This window comes from Peromyscus californicus, unplaced genomic scaffold, assembly GCF_007827085.1.
Source record: "Peromyscus californicus insignis strain IS unplaced genomic scaffold, ASM782708v3 Scaffold_11__1_contigs__length_118956290, whole genome shotgun sequence".
Classification (NCBI taxonomy): Eukaryota; Metazoa; Chordata; class Mammalia; order Rodentia; family Cricetidae; genus Peromyscus; species Peromyscus californicus.
The window spans coordinates 73,505,314-73,523,235 of NW_026294402.1; the positions used below are offsets into that span (position 1 = coordinate 73,505,314).

The 17,922-nt window shown below is 40.6% G+C and overlaps 1 protein-coding gene across 1 annotated transcript in view; it reads left to right on the forward strand.

Annotated features, from left to right (window-relative positions):
- Positions 1-17,922, forward strand: part of Cd109 (CD109 molecule) — a 107,241-nt gene that overhangs the window by 34,133 nt on the left and 55,186 nt on the right. The window contains exons 6-10 of the mRNA XM_052715092.1: positions 8,525-8,564; positions 12,607-12,691; positions 14,323-14,419; positions 14,955-15,096; positions 15,738-15,847. Coding sequence (XP_052571052.1) covers positions 8,525-8,564; positions 12,607-12,691; positions 14,323-14,419; positions 14,955-15,096; positions 15,738-15,847 — 474 coding nt within the window. The remainder of the gene's footprint in view (positions 1-8,524; positions 8,565-12,606; positions 12,692-14,322; positions 14,420-14,954; positions 15,097-15,737; positions 15,848-17,922) is intronic.

Genomic DNA, 17,922 nt, shown 5'->3' on the forward strand with positions numbered 1-17,922 from the left:
CCTGCATGTATGGTGTTTTTTTTTTTTTTTTTTTTTTGAGAGAGGGTTTCTCTATGTAGCCTTAGATGTGCTGGAACTCGCTCTGTAGACCAGCTGGCCTCAAACTCACAGAGATCCACCTGCCTCTGCCTTCCAAGTTCTGGGATTAAAGGCATGAGCCACCACTACCTGGTACATGTGTATTTTTGTATCACATGTAGGCCTAGTGCCCTTGAAGGCCACAGAAGAGGGTGTTGGATTCCCTGAAACTGGAGTTACAGATGGTTGTGAGCTTCCATGTGGGCTCTAGGATTTCAACCCAGGTCTTCCTCTGGAAGAACAGCCAGTGCTCTTAATCACTGAGCCATCTCTCCAGCTCTGTTAGTCTTTCGTGTGAAAGATTTCATTCAGCTCACGCCTTTAATCCCAGCACTTGGGAGACAGAGGTTTTATGGAAAGATCCAGGAGATGAAGGGATCTAAGTTGAAGATGTAGAAGTCAGGGGTTGATGATGCTGTGAATCTTGGGAAACAGAAAGGAGATGCCAGATGTAGGAACGTCTACACTACTGAACAACAAGAATGGAGACACATAGACAAGACGAATCTTTAAGAAAGACTAAATTGAAAGGATAATTTTGACTCTACTTCTTTTGGTGGTGTCACTCTCTGGTTAGTCTTCCAAAAAGAAAAGCCATCATCTGATCTCTCTGCCTACTTTTCCCCTGTCACTCCAGTTTTGGTAGGTTCCTGCTTGCTTGTGTTTATCATTTGTCATCTCGCACACATTGGCATTTTGCAAAGTTTGCTTTTCAGTTCATTTCATAATTCATTTTAGGCAAGTCCACTCATAGGCACGCTCTCAGCTTCCATCTGCATGCCAATGACTCTCAAGTTTGTCTCTTTGAGAAAACCTAGGCCTCCGAATCATCCTTGCCACTGTCCCCCACCATAGCTGGCTGTTCTTCAGCATTTTCTGCTTGACTGAGTTATTCCACCCTCCTTTCAGGCTGTTAGCTGGTAGCCTTAGCATTCTCCTTGACACCTTGTGCTCACTTAAGCACCCACATCCAGCCTCTACCAACTTCTGTGGTGTCTATGCTTACGTACATTTTAGATGGGCTCATTTCTCCTTTCCTGCTCTACATCCCCTTTCAAAGCTGCCATTAGTTTCCCTAGATATTGTCAATGTCTCTTAGTCATCTTCTGTAAATTTACTTATTTCCATACTTGCAACTCATTCTTTACACAGCAGTAAACGTAATCTAAACAGTAGTTGGATCAGGTTATCCTCCAGCCTAAGCTTTCCAAACACTTCTCATTGCTCTCAGAGTAAAATTCACATTCCACTGTTCCTTTCCCAAGGCCTTGCTTGATCCCATTCGACTTTCCATCTCATCTCCAGTTTTATTCTTTGCAAATCTGACCCATACTGTTTATTATAGTTTGTAACTACAAATACGTATATTTGATAAGCATCTTTTCACTGGACCAGACTCTCCTTGCAGGGAGGGTACCTCCCACGCCCACCACAGTGCTTGACACTCATTTTCTGTAGAAGGAGTAGATGAATAAATGGATGGATGAATGGTTCCATTATACTTGAACTCCTGCCTTGGTGATTCTGATTTGGTGGCTCCAGGGTGGGAATTGGACATCTCTTATTTATTAAGCTCATCATAGATGGCTCTGATCAATTTGGGTTGAAATCCCTAGAGAAATACATCGTAACTACAGTTTAGAGCACAGATGTTTGTGCTCTAAACACAGCAAGGAAAGGGCAATGTAAATATTAATAAACACTTTCAGTCACTTGGCAAATCTTTTTATTGGCTGTCATTCCTCCAAGTAAGTCAGCATAAATACAGTGACCCTTTTATATGACGATGATTCCATTGTGATTTTTTAATTTTTATGTTTTTTTTTTTTTATCAATTTTATGGTAAACATCAAAGAGGAAGAAGATTTCCTAATACTTTATAGATAATAGGTTCAAGCATATCCAGGTTATTAAGGATTCAAATGATGCCGAAACATGGGACTTTTTTCTTGTGTGCAAGGCCAGAGGCAGCACCAGTCGGCACATATGTGAAAGTGGCAAGACATAGCCCTACAACAAGGAGGTGAGGTGGTTTATGTAACAAGTAGAGAGAGCTCTGAACTGGGAGTCCCAAGGTCCCCAGAGGGCCTTGGCTTCATTCAGCAAATGCAGAGAGTGATAGACTAGGAGTCCTTCTAGTCCTTCTTCTTCTTCTTCTTCTTCTTCTTCTTCTTCTTCTTCTTCTTCTTCTTCTTCTTCTTCTTCTTCTTCTTCTTCTTCTTCTTCTTCTCCTTCTCCTTCTTCTCCTTCTCCCTCTCCCTCTCCCTCTCCCTCCTCCTCCTCTTCCTCCTCCTCCTCTTCCTCCTCTTCCTCCTTTCCCTCCTTTTCTTCTCTTCCTTCTTTCTTTTTTCGGTACTGGGGATTGAACCTAGGGCCTCACACATGCTAGGCTATTTTGTTTTTTTTTTCCTATTTATTTTTAATTTTTAATTTTTGAGGTAGGGTCTAATGAAGTTACTCAAACTGGCCTTGAACTCAACTCATAACCCTCCTGCCTCAGCCTCTTGAGTAGCTGAGATTGAAGGCCCGAGTTGCCACAAGCAGGACTTTTCCTTCTTTGAACTAACTTGTGGAATTCTTGACACTCTTGGTATTGCTAGGAGATATTTTGTTAGTCTCCATTGATTGGCAGCTCATAACCCCTCCTTTAGCTCCTGCGCATCCAGAGCACACACCTCCTTTTTGTCCTCTTCATGGTCCCACCCAGCCTGAAGTTGTTTGGATCTGTACAGAATACGCCCACCATGATGATTTACACTTTTTGTAAATCCAGTTGAGGGAAATTTCCAAAGCCTTCTTTGCTTTTCAGCATTCAGGTGGTGCAGCTCAACCCCATCATGTAGTCTTTGTGTTTTCTTTTCTTTCTTTTTTTTTTTTTTTTCTTTTTTTGGTTTTTGAGATGGGGTTTCTCTTTGTAGCCATGGCTGTGCTGGAACTTGCTCTGTAGACCAGACTGGTCTAGAACTGAGAGATCCACCTACCTCTGCCTCCTGGGTGCTGGGATTAACAGTGTGCACCACCCCCACCGGCACAGCATGTACTCTTGGCCCTGCTGTTCCTTGTAGTGGGCCAGTGAGTAACCTCTCTTTAGTTTTCCAAGTGTTCCGAGAGCATGTGATAGATTTATTTTTAGCTTTTTGAGACTTCTCCTCACTGATTTCCAGAGCGGCTGCACCAATTTACAAACCCATCAACAGCGAGTGAGGGTTTCCCTGGTCGCCACAATTTATAGATTCAACACAATCCCCAAAGTCTCCATAATACTCTTCACAGAAATAGAAAGCAAAAACATCCTAAAATTCACAGAACCATAAACAAACCCCGATAGTCAAAGCAATTCTGAGCAAAAAGAACAGTGCGGGACGGATTACCATTCCAGATTTCAGGATATTTTGGGTGCTTTTCACTATCATGATACTGTTGTATAGTTGGAACGGAGACCATCTGGCCTCTACAGCTTAAAGTGTTTAGTGTCTGGACTGTCTGGCCCTTTACAGAGAAAAAAAAAAATGTAGATCCCTGTGCTAGACCACCGGAAGCACTTGGTATCCGCATTTTGGTTTTTGGATTATATATGGCATTAATGGCTACTGATTGTCAGAATTGTTATTAACTTTAGGTAGTTCAGTGTTTTCTGCCATTTCCCCTCTGTTACAGGGCCTCACTATGTAACCCAGACTGGCCTGGAATTCTTTTCTAGCCCAGGCTGGTCTACTTTACACTTGCGATTTCCCCATCTCAGCCTCCCCAGTGATGAGATTTCCATTGTGTGTCACCGTGCTTGGCTCTCTTGTACCATTTTTGAATATATATTTTGTAAAAATGCTTTACAAAAATAACTAAAATAGAGCCCAGTGGCGGTGGCGCATGCCTTTAATCCCAGCACTCGGGAGGCAGAGGCAGGCGGATCTCTGTGAGTTCGAGGCCAGCCTGGTATACAGAGCGAGATCCAGGACAGGCACCAAAACTACACAGAGAAATCCTGTCTTGAAAAACAAAGAGACAAACAAACAAACAAACAAACAAAAAAAATAGCTAAACTCATTGAAAAATTGATTTAGCTTCTTGACTGTCCAACAGACAATTTATTCGTTTCCGAGATCCTTTGCCCGGTAGAATAATTTACATCTTGATTTGCATTATGCCACTTGTGAACACCCTGGGAAAATGCCGTGTGACCTAAAGCGTTCGGTCATCACTCAGTTATGAAATGATTTCTTAGTTTACTGTCACAATTAAAGGGATAACGAAAGGAAGGCCAAGGCTTCTTTTCCGCCAGCTTCCTTCGATGCCGGCTTCTTCTCGCCTTGGCGTTGTTTCCCTGGAAACTGGGAACACAGTCATCGTTGTCTGCCTCGTCAAGGCAGCCTGACTCTTTATAGGAGAAAATGATTTTAAGATCTCATGTCTGGCCGGGCGGTGGTGGCGCACGCTTTTAATCCCAGCACTCGGGAGGCAGAGCCAGGCGGATCTCTGTGAGTTCCAGGCCAGCCTGGACTACCAAGTGAGTTCCAGGAAAGGCGCAAAGCTACACAGAGAAACCCTGTCTTGAAAAACCAAAAAAAAAAAAAAAAAAAAAAAAGATCTCATGTCTGATAACTGAGGCTCCTAGAGTACCCTAGCAACTGGCCTGGGGACAAGAGTCAACTGGGTCACTCATTTATACATGCTTTCATTCAACAGATACCAACAGCATGCTGAACTAGCTGCTGTCCCCCGAAGATTTCACAGTTTCTTAAAGAGGATGGAGCAAAGCAAATGATGATGCAGATTATATTAAACAGGGCACAGGATATTGTGGGAGAGAAGGGTCATGCTGAGTGGCTTGGGGAGGTGGAGCTTCTGGGGAGAATCTCTATCCAGAGAAACAAATCTAGGACATTTGGGAGGACATGACAGCAAGTGGGTCTGAATCTCTCAGCTGAGATTTGGGCTAGAGATGATGATTTAGGAGTCGTTAGTATAGAAACAACAGTAAAAAAATTCCTCAGGACTGATAGTCTTTACAGAACTTCATTCATTATGTTGTTTTTCATGTACTAATTAACGTTTGTTGTATATGACTTTATTTACTTATTTTACATTTTTTTATTTTTTGAGACAGGGTTTCTCTGTGTAACAGTCCTAGCTGTCCTGGAACTTGCTTTGTATACCAGGATCCTTGAACTCAGAGATTTACTTGCCTCTGCCTCCCAAGGGCTGGGATTAAAGGTGTGCGCTACCACCGCCCGGCTTGTATATGACTTTATCTCAACAGAGATCATCTCATTCCCCAAGCTTTTTTTTTTTTTTTTTTTAATTTAAACCTTTAAAGATTAATTTACTTATTTGGTTTATAAAATGTCCTGCCAGCATGTAGGCATGTATACCATGTGCGTGTCTGGTACCCTTGGAGGTCAGTAGAGGACACTGGATCCCCTGGAACTGGAGTTACAGATGGTTGTGAGCCACCATGTGGGTGCTGGGAATTGAGTCCAGGTCCTCTGGAAGAACAAGTACTCTAAACGCTGAGCCATCTCCGCTCACCCCTGTGCTTATTTGTGTTGGCCTCAGTAGGGAGGCCAACTATTTCAAAGACTAGGATTGTGTATCAACAAATCGGGCAACACAGATACATCACTGAGAAGAGATTAGCTCTCTGAATCCTATTTAGAGTGACACCCCCTTGTGGCTAGCTGTTCTGTGTGCCAGACGGCAGCAAAACGAGTGCCGCTTCCCATGGCTGGACATGTTTGCTGAGACCATCAGAATCCCTGATGAGACAGAGTGCAAATAAACAGAGAACATGCCTAGAGTCTGTCTTTGTCCCTCACAGTGTCTGAGCTTGTAGTCATTTATACTTTGTCGTTGTTGTTTGGGACAGAGTTTCTCTGGGTGGCCCTCTCTGTAGGTCAGGCTGGCCTCAAACTCAAAACTCTGCCTGCTTCTTCCTCCCAAGCACTGGGACTAAAGGTGTGCACCACCATGTCTGGCTCACTTCTGCTTTTTTTTTTTTTTTTTTTTTTTTTGGTTTTTCGAGACAGGGTTTCTCTGTGTAGCTTTGCGCCTTTCCTGGAACTCGCTTTGGAGACCAGGCTGGCCTCGAACTCACAGAGATCCGCCTGGCTCTGCCTCCCGAGTGCTGGGATTAAAGGCGAGCGCCACCACCGCCCGGCTCACTTCTGCTTTTTAAAACTGGGTAGCTCTCTGTTGTCTGAGCTTGTAGTCACTTCTTCTTAACACTATGTAGGACTCTGAACGCAGATTTGTATACATTCTACCTTGACTTTAGAGTCCTAGAATATAGGAACTTGGTGGTGATAGTAGGGACAGTTTCCGAAAAATGCAGTTATCTCTAGTTATCCACCACTACATAAGTAAGCCCTAATAAACTCATATTATGGGGGCTGGAGAGATGGCTCAGTGGTTAAGAGCACTGACTGCTTTTCCAGAGGACCCAGGTTTGATTCCCAGCACCCACATGGCAGTTCACAACTGTCTGTAACTCCAAGATCTGACACCCTCACACAGACATGCATGTGGGCAAAACACAAATGTGCCTAAAATAAAAACAAATAAATTATTAAAAAAACAACCTATTTTACTCATCATGACCTTTTATGGGGCTGTTGTTACTGTCTCATTTTGGGGGCAGATGTTAATTTTATATCTCCCTGGAAAAGCTCGGCAACAATTACCTTCTTGATTTGGTTTTTGAAGATAACAAAGTGTAGTGAATCAGATACATGCAGCTTATAATACTCCTATATATGACATGGAAACAGTTGAAGTAGGGGTCATCAATATGGAGATTCTTAAGGCTGATCCAAATGACACATTTATTTAGAATATATATATATATATATATATATATATATATATGGTTCATTTCAAATTATGTTGATGTGTGTGTGTGTTTGTGTGTGTGTGTGTGTGTGTGTGTGTGTGTGTGTGTGTGGTATGTGCATGTGTGTGTGCAGGTGCCCACAGCGGCCAGAAAAGGGCATCCGATGTGGAGCTGGAGTTATAAGAGATTGTGACCTGATTGTAGGTACCTGAAACTAAACTTGAGTCCTTTGGAAGAGCAGCAAATATTCTTAACCACTGAGCCATCTCTTCATTCCCTATTCAGTATAGCCTTTAAATGATGGTATTTAAACCAAACGTTAAACAACTATATTTCTTTCAGCATTGGTGATTAAGCCCAGAGACTGATATGTGCTTCTTAAGTGCTCTGCTACTGATCTACATCCTAGACCTAGACAACTATTTTGTCAGCATATAAAGATTTGTTTTATATTTTGAAGTGAACTGTGTTTTTTTTCTTTTAAGGTTAAGTAATATGAGCCAGATGTGGTGCCTATGGGAGGCTGAGGCAGGAGGATTACCATTAATTTTAGCTTAGCCTCCTGGACTACATAGTCTGTTCCAGGCCATCTTGGGCTACAGAGACAGAGAGACCATGCCTAAAAAAAAAAAAAAAAAAAAAAAAAAAAAAAAAAAAAAAAAAAAAACGGGCTGGAGAGATGGCTCAGAGGTTAAGAGCACTGACTTCTCTTCCAGATGTCCTGAGTTCAGTTCCTAGCAGCCACATGATGGCTCACAACCATCTGTAATGAGATCTGGTGCCTTCTTCTGGTGCGCAGATAGAATACTGCATATATAATAAGTAAATAAATCTTTAAAAAAATTCTTAAAGTAGACACTTTAGATTAGTTGTGATTTCTAGGAAAGCTACAGTTTTTTCATTATAGCTCTGTTTGCTATGATAAACACAGGAGATCAGGTTTAGAGTGCAGGTTCATAGTGAAATTACTTAGCTATTTGACCATGGTTTTTGTTATTTAGACTTCGGAGTTAGTATTGTAAGTTAGAAAATGACATAATAGGAGACCTGTTTTCTTGTGACTCTCGGAAAAGAGATGAATTAATGATATCTGTTAAAGTAGGGTAGGATTTATTGATTGAAATGCTACAGCAGATAATAATTCAAGGAGTTAGAAGGTGGACTATGTTGATTCATGGTAACTTTGTCTTCTTGATTCTTTGTAAACATTTTAATTATGAGTAATTTCATTTTTCCCATGCTTGTCTAAAGTCATATCCAAAACAAACTTGAAGTCATTTTCTGTTAGTTTGATATGTATTATCATGGCTTCATAAATTTATGAACTCTTTAACCTAATTTTTGTTTTGCAAATGATGTTTATCAGATTAAACAGTTTGTTTAAATGACTTATAATTAGAGAAGTTACCTTTTTATGTGAACAAATTGGGAAGAAAAACTGTCTCACAAGCTTGGTACTGCAGTTGACTAAAAATAAATTTCTACAGATGAAAATAAATTATTTTGATCTTTAAACCATTGTAAATGTAATTCAAAAATTAATTTTCTAAATATTTTTATATAGATAAGAGGACAAACTAAACTAACTCACACTTTGTTTTTGTCTTTTCTTCCCAATAGGATCAGCAGTATTATCAATCATTTCAAGTCTCAGAATATGGTAAGAGTTCCTCTATTTATTTTGAAGGAAAACACCCATTTATTACTATTTATAGAGATGAGAAATTTTCAAGAGACATGCTACTTAAAATAAAAACCCCAATAAGGGTAAAACTTTAGTATTCCTTGTAGGATCAAACATATAATTTCCTTTATAAATGTTCTGAAATTTCATTATAAAGAAAAAAGTAGGCAAAATATCTAACATTCCATAATGTCAGTTTTTTTCTTTCTTTCTTTCTTTCTTTCTTTCTTTCTTTCTTTCTTTCTTTCTTTCTTTCTTTCTTTCTTTCTTTCTTTCTTTCTTTCCTTCTTTCTTTCTTTCTTTTTTTTTTTAAGACAAGGTTTCTCTTGTGTAGCTTTGGAGCCTGTCCTGGAACTCACTCTGTAGCCCAGGCTGGTCTCGAACTCACAGAGATCTTCCTGCCTCTGCCTCCTGAGTGCTGGTTTAAAGGCATGCGCCACCACTGCCCAGCTGTCAGCTTTTCTTAAGAGAATTTTTCATTTTGTTTTTATTTTGTTTTTTTTGATATTTATTTATTTTTATTTTATGTGTATAAATGTTTTTTCTTCATGCATATCTGTGTACCACATATGTGTAGAGCCTGTGGAAGCCGGAAGAGGTTGTTAGATTCCCTTTGAACTGGAGTTACAGATGGTTGTTAGCTACCATGTGGGAGTGCTTGGAATAAAACCTGGAAGAACAGTCAGTGCTCTTAACTGCTGAGCCATCTCTCCAGACTTGTTCTCTTTTTTTTGAGAGAGGGTCTCTTTACATAGTGTTGTCCGGAACTTGCTTTGCAGACCTTGCTAGCTTCAAATCTCATCTCAGCCTCCCGAGTACCGGGCTTCCCCCATACTGTTGTACATATAAAATATTAAACTTTTTTGACTCTTTGAAAACTGAACATTGGAGTTGAGGACATGGTTTAGTTGAGAGCATGGGCCAATGCCCTGGGTTTAGTTCCCAGCACCACAAAAAACACAAAATCACCAATTTGACATTGGTGTTTTTCTGTATCTTGATTTGGTCAACATGGTGGAGACAGGGCATCTGACTCAGGCAGGTCATCTTCTTGCAGGCTCCACATTGCTTTGTAAGCTCACAAACAAAAGTAGTGGATCCAGCTGTTTCTCTCGGTGGATAGAGAGGAGGCAGAGACGAGAAAAAGCCCAGGACCTCCCTAATAGCTGATAAATTAAGTAGTGGCTTTTTGTTTATAGGTGAGCCTTTTAGTTTGATTTACATAACATTCGATGATCACTCTTAATTTAGGCAAAAGAATTCTGAAACACAACTTGTTCCATCTTTGTGACTCTAGCTCCTGTGTTTCCCAGAGTATTTTCACATCCATATGTCATGGCCTGGAACAGGATTTTCCTGTCCTGGGACTGAAGGTAGTAATTTGGTCTCAGTAGACCTTAGGCATTTGTTATAATTGCTCGTCTTTGTCTGTGTAGAATGTAGCAGACACAGACAATACATAAGCGAACGCTGCTGTCATGTGATAAACTTATGCATCACCACATATTTCTCTTTTGACTTTTCCAACCAATTAACATTAGTAAAAGCTACTCTTAGCTTATGCTGGCCATACTGTTCTGACCCCTGATCTGGAACTGTGTGTGTCACCCAGAGGCCCTCACCATACACAGGTGTACAGTCCTTGACATGTATCTAGTCCCAATAGAGATATGTTATACATGTAAAATTCACACCAGATTTCCAAGACTTCATATAAGAAAAAAAAAGTTGATTAATAATAAATTTTAAGTTTTGGCTAAATGTTAAAACAAGATTTTAGGGCTACAGAGATGGCTCAGAGATTAAGAGCACTGGCTGCTCTTCTAGAGGTCCTGAGTTCAATTTCCAGTAACCCACGTGGTGGCTCACAACTATATAATGAGATCTGGTGCCCTCTTCTGGCATGCAGGCACACATGCAGGCAGAACACTGTATACATAACAAATAAATAAATCTTTAAAAACAAAAACAAAAACCCATGATTTTAGATGAAGTAAGAAAAATATTATTGTACTGGCTGGTTTTGTGTGTCAAACTGACACAAGCTAGAGTCATCAGAGAGGAAGGAGTCTCAGTTGAGGAAATGCCTCCATGAGATCCAGCTGTAAAGCGTTTTCTCAGTTAATGATCAGTGGGAGAGGGCCCAGCCTGTTGTGGATGGTGCCATCCCTGGGCTGATGGTCCTTTGTTCTACAAGAAAGCAGGCTGAGCAAGTCAGGGGAAGCAAGCCAGTAAGCAGCACCCCTCCATGGCCTCTGCATCAGCTCCTGCCTCCGGGTTCCAGCCCTGCTTGAATTCCTGTTCTGAATTCCTGCAATGGTGGACTTTGATCTGGAAGTGTAAGCTAAATAAACCCTTTCCTCCCCAACCTGCTTTTTTGTCATATCAGTATAAACTCTAAGACAGTTACAAAATTGATTTTATGTGTTGTTGTTGTTTTTTAAAATGTGATCACTAGAAATGAAAAATTATAAATGTTTTACTTTTATTTTATTTTATTTTTGTTTTCTTTGATCAATGTTCTAGAACAGTGGTTCTCAACTTGTGGGCTGTGACCCCCTTGGGGTCGTGTATCAGATATTTACCTTATAATTCATAACAGTAGCAAAATTACAGTTATGAAGTATCAACAAAATAATTTATGGCTGGGGGTCACCACAGCGTGAGGAACTGTATTAAAGGCTCAAAGTGTTAGGAAGGTTGAGAACCACTTCTCTAGAAGAAATCATAAGGAAGCAACCTTTTTTTTTTTTGAGAACGGATCTTACTGTATAGTCTCTGCTCCTTGGAACTTACTAAGTAGACCAGGCTGGACTTGAACTCGCAGAGATCCACCTGTCTCTGCTTCCCAAGGGCTAGGATTAAAGAAGTAGGCCACCATGGCTGGCAGTATCAAAATTTTTGTGTGTTGTTTTCATATTTCACTGTACTAGGTGGTTACATGACCTTGATGAGGTACAGTTGTGGGGTGATTGGTGGGCAACGTATGATATTTGAAGAGAGAGCTTTTACGTTTCTTTGGAGAGGAGTGTGTAGGAGGATCATAGTTGCTCTATGGCACTTTTCCAAGCCTCCCTCCCAGACTGGTTTAGAGTCTAGCAGTGTTCTGGCACAGTCAGTGCCTTTGGCCCATGGGTTTGCCAGACAACACTGACTTACTAGCTCTTTTGATATTCATACAATGTTAATTGTGTGGTGAGGTCCGTTATAGGAGTCTTATCTGTTTCTTTGATCAGTGACATTATAAAAACATTTCTGTAGGCCCAAATCAAAATATCAAACATTTTTTACTGTGGTAGAGTACTTTATTTAAAGTGGTATTAATGGTAAAACATATTATGGCAGCCATAGAGATAGTTCAGTGGTTAAGAATGCTTCTTGCACTGGGTGGTGGCGGTGGCGCACGCCTTTAATCCCAGCACTCAGGAGGCAGAGGCAGGTGGATCTTTGTGAGTTCGAGGCCAGCCTGGGCTACAGAGTGAGTTCCAGGAAAGATGCAAAGCTACACAGAAAAACCCTGTCTAAAAACTTAAAAAAAAAAAAAAAAAAAAAGAATGCTTCTTGCTTTTGTAGAGGGACCAGGTTTGGTTCCCAGCACCCACACGATGGCTCTGTAACTCCTGTTCCTCCAGGAACACCTGTAACTCCAGTTACAGGGGATCCAGTGCCCTCTTCTCATCTCCACAGGCTCCTCCTGCACATGTGTAGTGCACATACATACACTCTGGCACTCACACATACATGCAAAATGGATGAGCAACTAAATAAATAAATAAATGTAAAGCAGTCAAACAAAATCTATTTCATTATTAGATAAAGTTGACCCTAAGTAAGTATTTCTAATTTAAATTACCTAAAGGGCTTTTAAATTTATGTTAATGTGTGTATGAATAAATCCAAGTTCAAGAAATACCAATTATCAACTAGTTAGAACAACTCATTTTTTTGTTGTTGTTGTTGGGTTCAGCTGAGTATGTCGGTAAAATAGAGTCTTTAAAAGATTGCTTTTCTTTTCCAGTGTTACCGAAGTTTGAAGTTACTTTGCAGACACCATTGTATTGTTCTTTGAACGCTAAGAATTTAAGTGGTTCTGTCACAGCAAAGTAAGTTGCATTTTTTTTCTTTTGGTATGGCTCTAAACTGTTGTAAAACAGCATGACAAACAGCTCTGTACGCACTTAATACTAGCACAAGGTTTTGCTTTTTAAAAAGACCCTAATGTATAGTAAGCAAACGTCTGTAATACTTCATTTAGCACAGCGCAGATCTCCACAAGTCTTTGCATCTGTAACTCTACTTTGAGCCACCATTCCTAAAATGTTTCTCACAGACTAGTGACTAAGGGATTTGTAGAATACACTGTCAGGTTTCTACAACATTGTGTATTTAGGGGTTGGGGAGATGGCTCAGAACAGGAAAACAATCTTAACCACGGGGTCATCTCTGTATCCCCAGCCTCACATTTAAACCAAAATAAAAAATTGTCTTTAAGAATTATATTAAGTTATTATTTTAAACACTCTGAGCTATCGTATGATACGACTGTTTTAAAATATAATATTCTGGCATCATTCTGGTTTTGCTTGTACTTAATATTTAAGGAGACAAAGGCCATGTTAGGTGCAGTAATTTTGATGCTGCCAGGTCTCTGCTAACTTCACCGCTTTTGTTTGGAAGGATGGTATATTTGAAGGTGGATTTTTTTTCTTCCTCATAATTTGGAAACTTCTGTATTTGCTTTGGGGTTGGCCCAGAAGAGAGGTTATTTCTGTATCTAATTAACAGGTTCAGGAAACGTCAGTTTACTCTTACAATTTGTAAAATGCAAAGCAAAACTGGCTTTAAGGGTTGGCCCAGTGTTTGAAATAGAGATGGGAGGAACACAGGAAACACATTTAAAAAGATTTTCTGGCAGTGAAATGGTTTACTGAAGATCACCTTTCTTTTACATGAGGAAATGTTTCTACTATGAGAGGGAATAATTAAGGAAATAAAAAAAGACTGTGAAGTAGCAGAGAATGAAATTTGACACAAGAAGATGAGTTTGAAATGATGGTTAAAAATTACTATTTAAAGTTTCCTTGCAAAAAAAAAGTCAAGTTTTTTGGTAGCTGTATATGCATTTGGTACTCTATAGTCTAAGATATCCCCTCCTGGTGAATCCTGGGATGTGTGACAGTTGGCTATGGTGACTATAACTTCAATTAACATTCAAACATTTTTACAGGCTGTAATGGCCAGTCCAGCGTTGAAAGATTTTTCATAGTCTTTTAAAGCTCACGGCGCCTTCCTGTAATGCTGGCACTTCCTCCTTATCCTCTCAGTGGGCGGAGGCCATGGACAGGCAGTGTTTGAGCCGATTTTAGATTCTCTGGTTCCGAGTTCTGTCTGGACCTAATCTGAAGACTCACCATTGTAAAGGACATTCCTCGTTCTTAATGTTTTCCTTGTTGTTTCATGATTTCTTGAGACAGATGGTTGAGAAGTAGCTCACTCCAGCCTTGAATTTGTCCTGTCTCAGCTTCCTGACTGCAGGAATGACAGAGCTAACATGACTGCCTTGTGCCCCCCCCCCCCTTTTTTTTTTAAATTGTGGAAGAGGTGTGTTTTAAAAATAATTCTTTTCTGTTGGATTGCTAGTGTCTGCTTATAGAAAGTGATATGTTTGTTGTGTTCCTCTGACACCATCAAGTTGAAAATGTAATAATACAACATTTTAAAAATTGTTTTCCAGGTATACGTATGGGAAGCCAGTGAAGGGAGATGTAACACTTACATTTTTATCTTTATCCTTTTGGGGACCGAAGAAAAATATCACTAAAACCTTTGAGGTAACTTTTGTAGATATTTTATAATTTACAATGGGGACATTTTTAATCTTGATTAAAAAATAATTATAGAACCCAGCTGGTTGTGGTTGTGGTGGCATATGCCTATTATTTCAGCTCTCGAGGGAGATGGAGGAAAAGAGGATCAGTAGTTCAAGACTAGCCTCTGCCATCTAGCAACTCTTAGGCCAGCTGGGGCTTTGTGAGACTGTCTCAAAAATCAAAAAGGAGCCAACAACAGAGATTAATTATAGGAACCACAAGAGAATGTAGTACTTATTGAAAGTTTATACCCATTTTCAACATAATGATATAAAGAATTCTGACTCAGATCACAATATGGAAAATTTAACTTTTTTTCTAAAAATAAAGTTTCATACAGAATTACCAAAGTAATACTCTAAGAACAGCAAGAACTTTCTAGCATTAGAGATGAGTGAACAGAGCAGGACAGAACTGTCCAATATGACTTAGAGTTTTGTTTCTAGAATCTGAATTCCTAAAGTGAAAAGTAAAATGGAGTTTTTAAACAAAACAGATACATGGATCCACAAACTTCTCTTTTGATGATAAAGAGATGAAGAAGGTAATGGATTCCTCGGATGAGCGTTCTGAACACATGGGCCCGTTCATCCCCGGGCCCATAGAGATTGTAGCTACTGTGACGGAGTCACTCACAGGTTTGTAGCCATAAAGAAGGTAAAGCCCTGTGCTGTTTCTTAGCTGTCTGCTGTACCAGCACTCTCAGGAGAGGGTGTTCACTCCTTCCCGAGAGAGGTTATTTCACATTGAAAACTTTAACTTGTAGGGTCTTTGACAAAAAAGTGAAATTCACTTTCTATGAAAGTCTGTATATCAACTACCTATGATAATAGTAGCTCCTGCGTATTTTCCCCATCCCAACTCTGTTTTTCTAGCATGAAAAAACGCATAGGAGGCCTACATCTTCAGCAGACTGGCTTCCTCCTTTTTTTCTTCTTCATCACTTACTCTGAAGTGTCCCCTGTTCCTAGACAGTTTGCTCTTTTAATAAGAACACAGGAGTTAATTGTTAGGAGCCTTTATTACTATGTTAACAGATTGGTTCCGTTGACCCAACAAGCAAACCCTCTCCTGTCTGTGTGCTTTCTTCTCCTGGTGTACAAACCACTGAGGGAGACTAACAAGCTGGAATTCTGTGCTGATCTTGGGACCGTCGTCAGTAACGGGAGTAGGCTTATGTGCCCTGATATCTTCAGCCCTTCAGTAAGAAGCTTAGGTGGGCACAAGCCATCGGTGAAATACTGCGTTTGCTTTCTAAATGGTGCAATCCCCAATACAGGTATCTCAAGAAATGCAAGTGCCAATGTGTTCTTCAAGCAGTATGATTACATCATTGAATTTTTTGATTATGCGACTATCTTGAAGCCGTCTCTCAACTACACAGCCACTGTAAGTCGGTGTATTTATTACTGGTCCATAAGCACGAGTCTTAGTGGGAGGTCACGTGCTTAGTATCTTTAAAACTAAGTCAAAAAGGAGATTGGTTCCTTTTCTTCTTTAGCTATATGGACATGGAGAATTGCTCTCAAATGACCTTTGTCTTATATATATATATTTTTAAATTGTGGTTTCTAAGAACAGCCCCCAATTTTTTTTTCCCCAAAATACACTTAACTAGCAGTTTGTTTGATATGGAACACAACATTGAAGCTTTTATTAATGAAGAAATGACTGTCAGAATTTTTTGTTTGATGTTAAGGACTAAATTTTAATTTCATCAAAGGTATAGTATTAAAAATTATTATTGCCGCCGGGCGGTGGTGGCGCACGCCTTTAATCCCAGCACTCAGGAGGCAGAGCCAGGCGGATCTCTGTGAGTTCGAGGCCAGCCTGGGCTACCAAGTGAGTCCCAGGAAAGGCGCAAAGCTACACAGAGAAACCCTGTCTCGAAAAACCAAAAAAAAAAAAAAAAAAAAAAAAAATTATTATTGCCAGGCAGTGGTGGTGCGCGTCTTTAATTCTAGCACTTGGGAGGCAGAGGCAAGTGGATCTCTGTGAATTTGAGGCCAGCCAGGGCTACATAGAGAAACCCTGTCTCAAAAAAAAAAAGATTAAATAAATAGATAAATAAAATTATTATCAAGGATGTTCTTTTTTTCCAGAAAGAATATTGAATTAATACTTAATATTTGAGTTAATTAAGAAAATAAACGTTTTGAAAGCACACAAAATGATGTATTTCCTTATGACATCTTCATAAGTATGCCGTTTGCTCATTGCTCATATTTATGCTCCCTCCCTGGCAATTTGAGTGAATTTTGACGATGTGCAGGTACAGGCTTATGAAACTGAGGGAAAGTTTGCTTTGGAGGTGGGGATGGAGGTTATTAAGGGGTGGTTTATGGAAGAGGAAGCCTTGAATGATGACAACAAGATTAGCAGTGTTTTAAATGTTTGAGCACTGGGGTGGGAGGCAGGGAGAAGATGACGTAAGACCAAAAGAGCTGCTGGCAAGGATCAGGGTGCATTCAGGAAAATGACTGGACCTGGGCACACGCTGCTGAGGACTTGGCTTGGTTACACAGGAAGAAAGCTTAGGGAACTCTAGAAGACCTCGAGCTCTGGAGGGCCTCATGATTGGGTTGAACTTTATGCCTTAGGCAGTGAGAAGACTTGGAGCCTCTGAACATGGTTGGGTAGGGGTGGGGTAGAGCATGCATGGGGGAGGGAGGGAGGGGGAGGGAAGACAAAGGCAGTGCTGGTGGAGCACTGTTTGAGGTCTTCGAGACTAGGAGGAGCCCTGTGGTGGTGGCTATGGGCGTGGGGAGGGAGGGCAGGGAAATATGGGACTTGGTACTCACTGAGTTTAGGAGATGGAGGCTAGTCTGTCAGGACGGCGGTGGTGAGTAAAAACAGAAAAGGTAAGATGGTTGCTGGATGTTAATGAGCTGAATTTGAAGTGACTGGGTATCAGGTGGAGATTTCCTCAAATGGAGCAATTGCGTATGAGCTCCAGGGTACCGGGAGGATAGGAATTCTGAATTTGGGGTATAATCACAAAGAACTATGATGCTAAGCCAGCTGAGTGTTGGACATTTTGTAGAAAGGAAAAGAGTAAGGAACCAAAGGGGACACAGAGTGTTACCAGACTTGGGGTCATAGCTAGGGACCCAGTAAGCCATGTTTGGCCACCTGTCCTTGAGAAGCTAATTAAAGCAGACAAATTAGTGGTGAAAACCAAAAAGGAGATTTATTCATTGTGGCCACAGTGGGAAGAGGACAAAGATCCAGCGACCCCATCCCTCCAAGTCTAGAGGCCCAAGTTGGCATATCTAAGTAGTCGCAAGACACGGCAAGGCATGGTCCCACCAACCAATGGTCCATCATTGTCTCTCCTGTAAGGTATCTAATCAGCTGGAGCTCTGGGAGAAAGGTTTTCCCTCTGGCTGGTCCAGGCCTTTCTCGTCTCCCAGCATGAGATTCCTGGGGAAATTCCAATGTCTTATGTTCCGTATTTTAGTAAT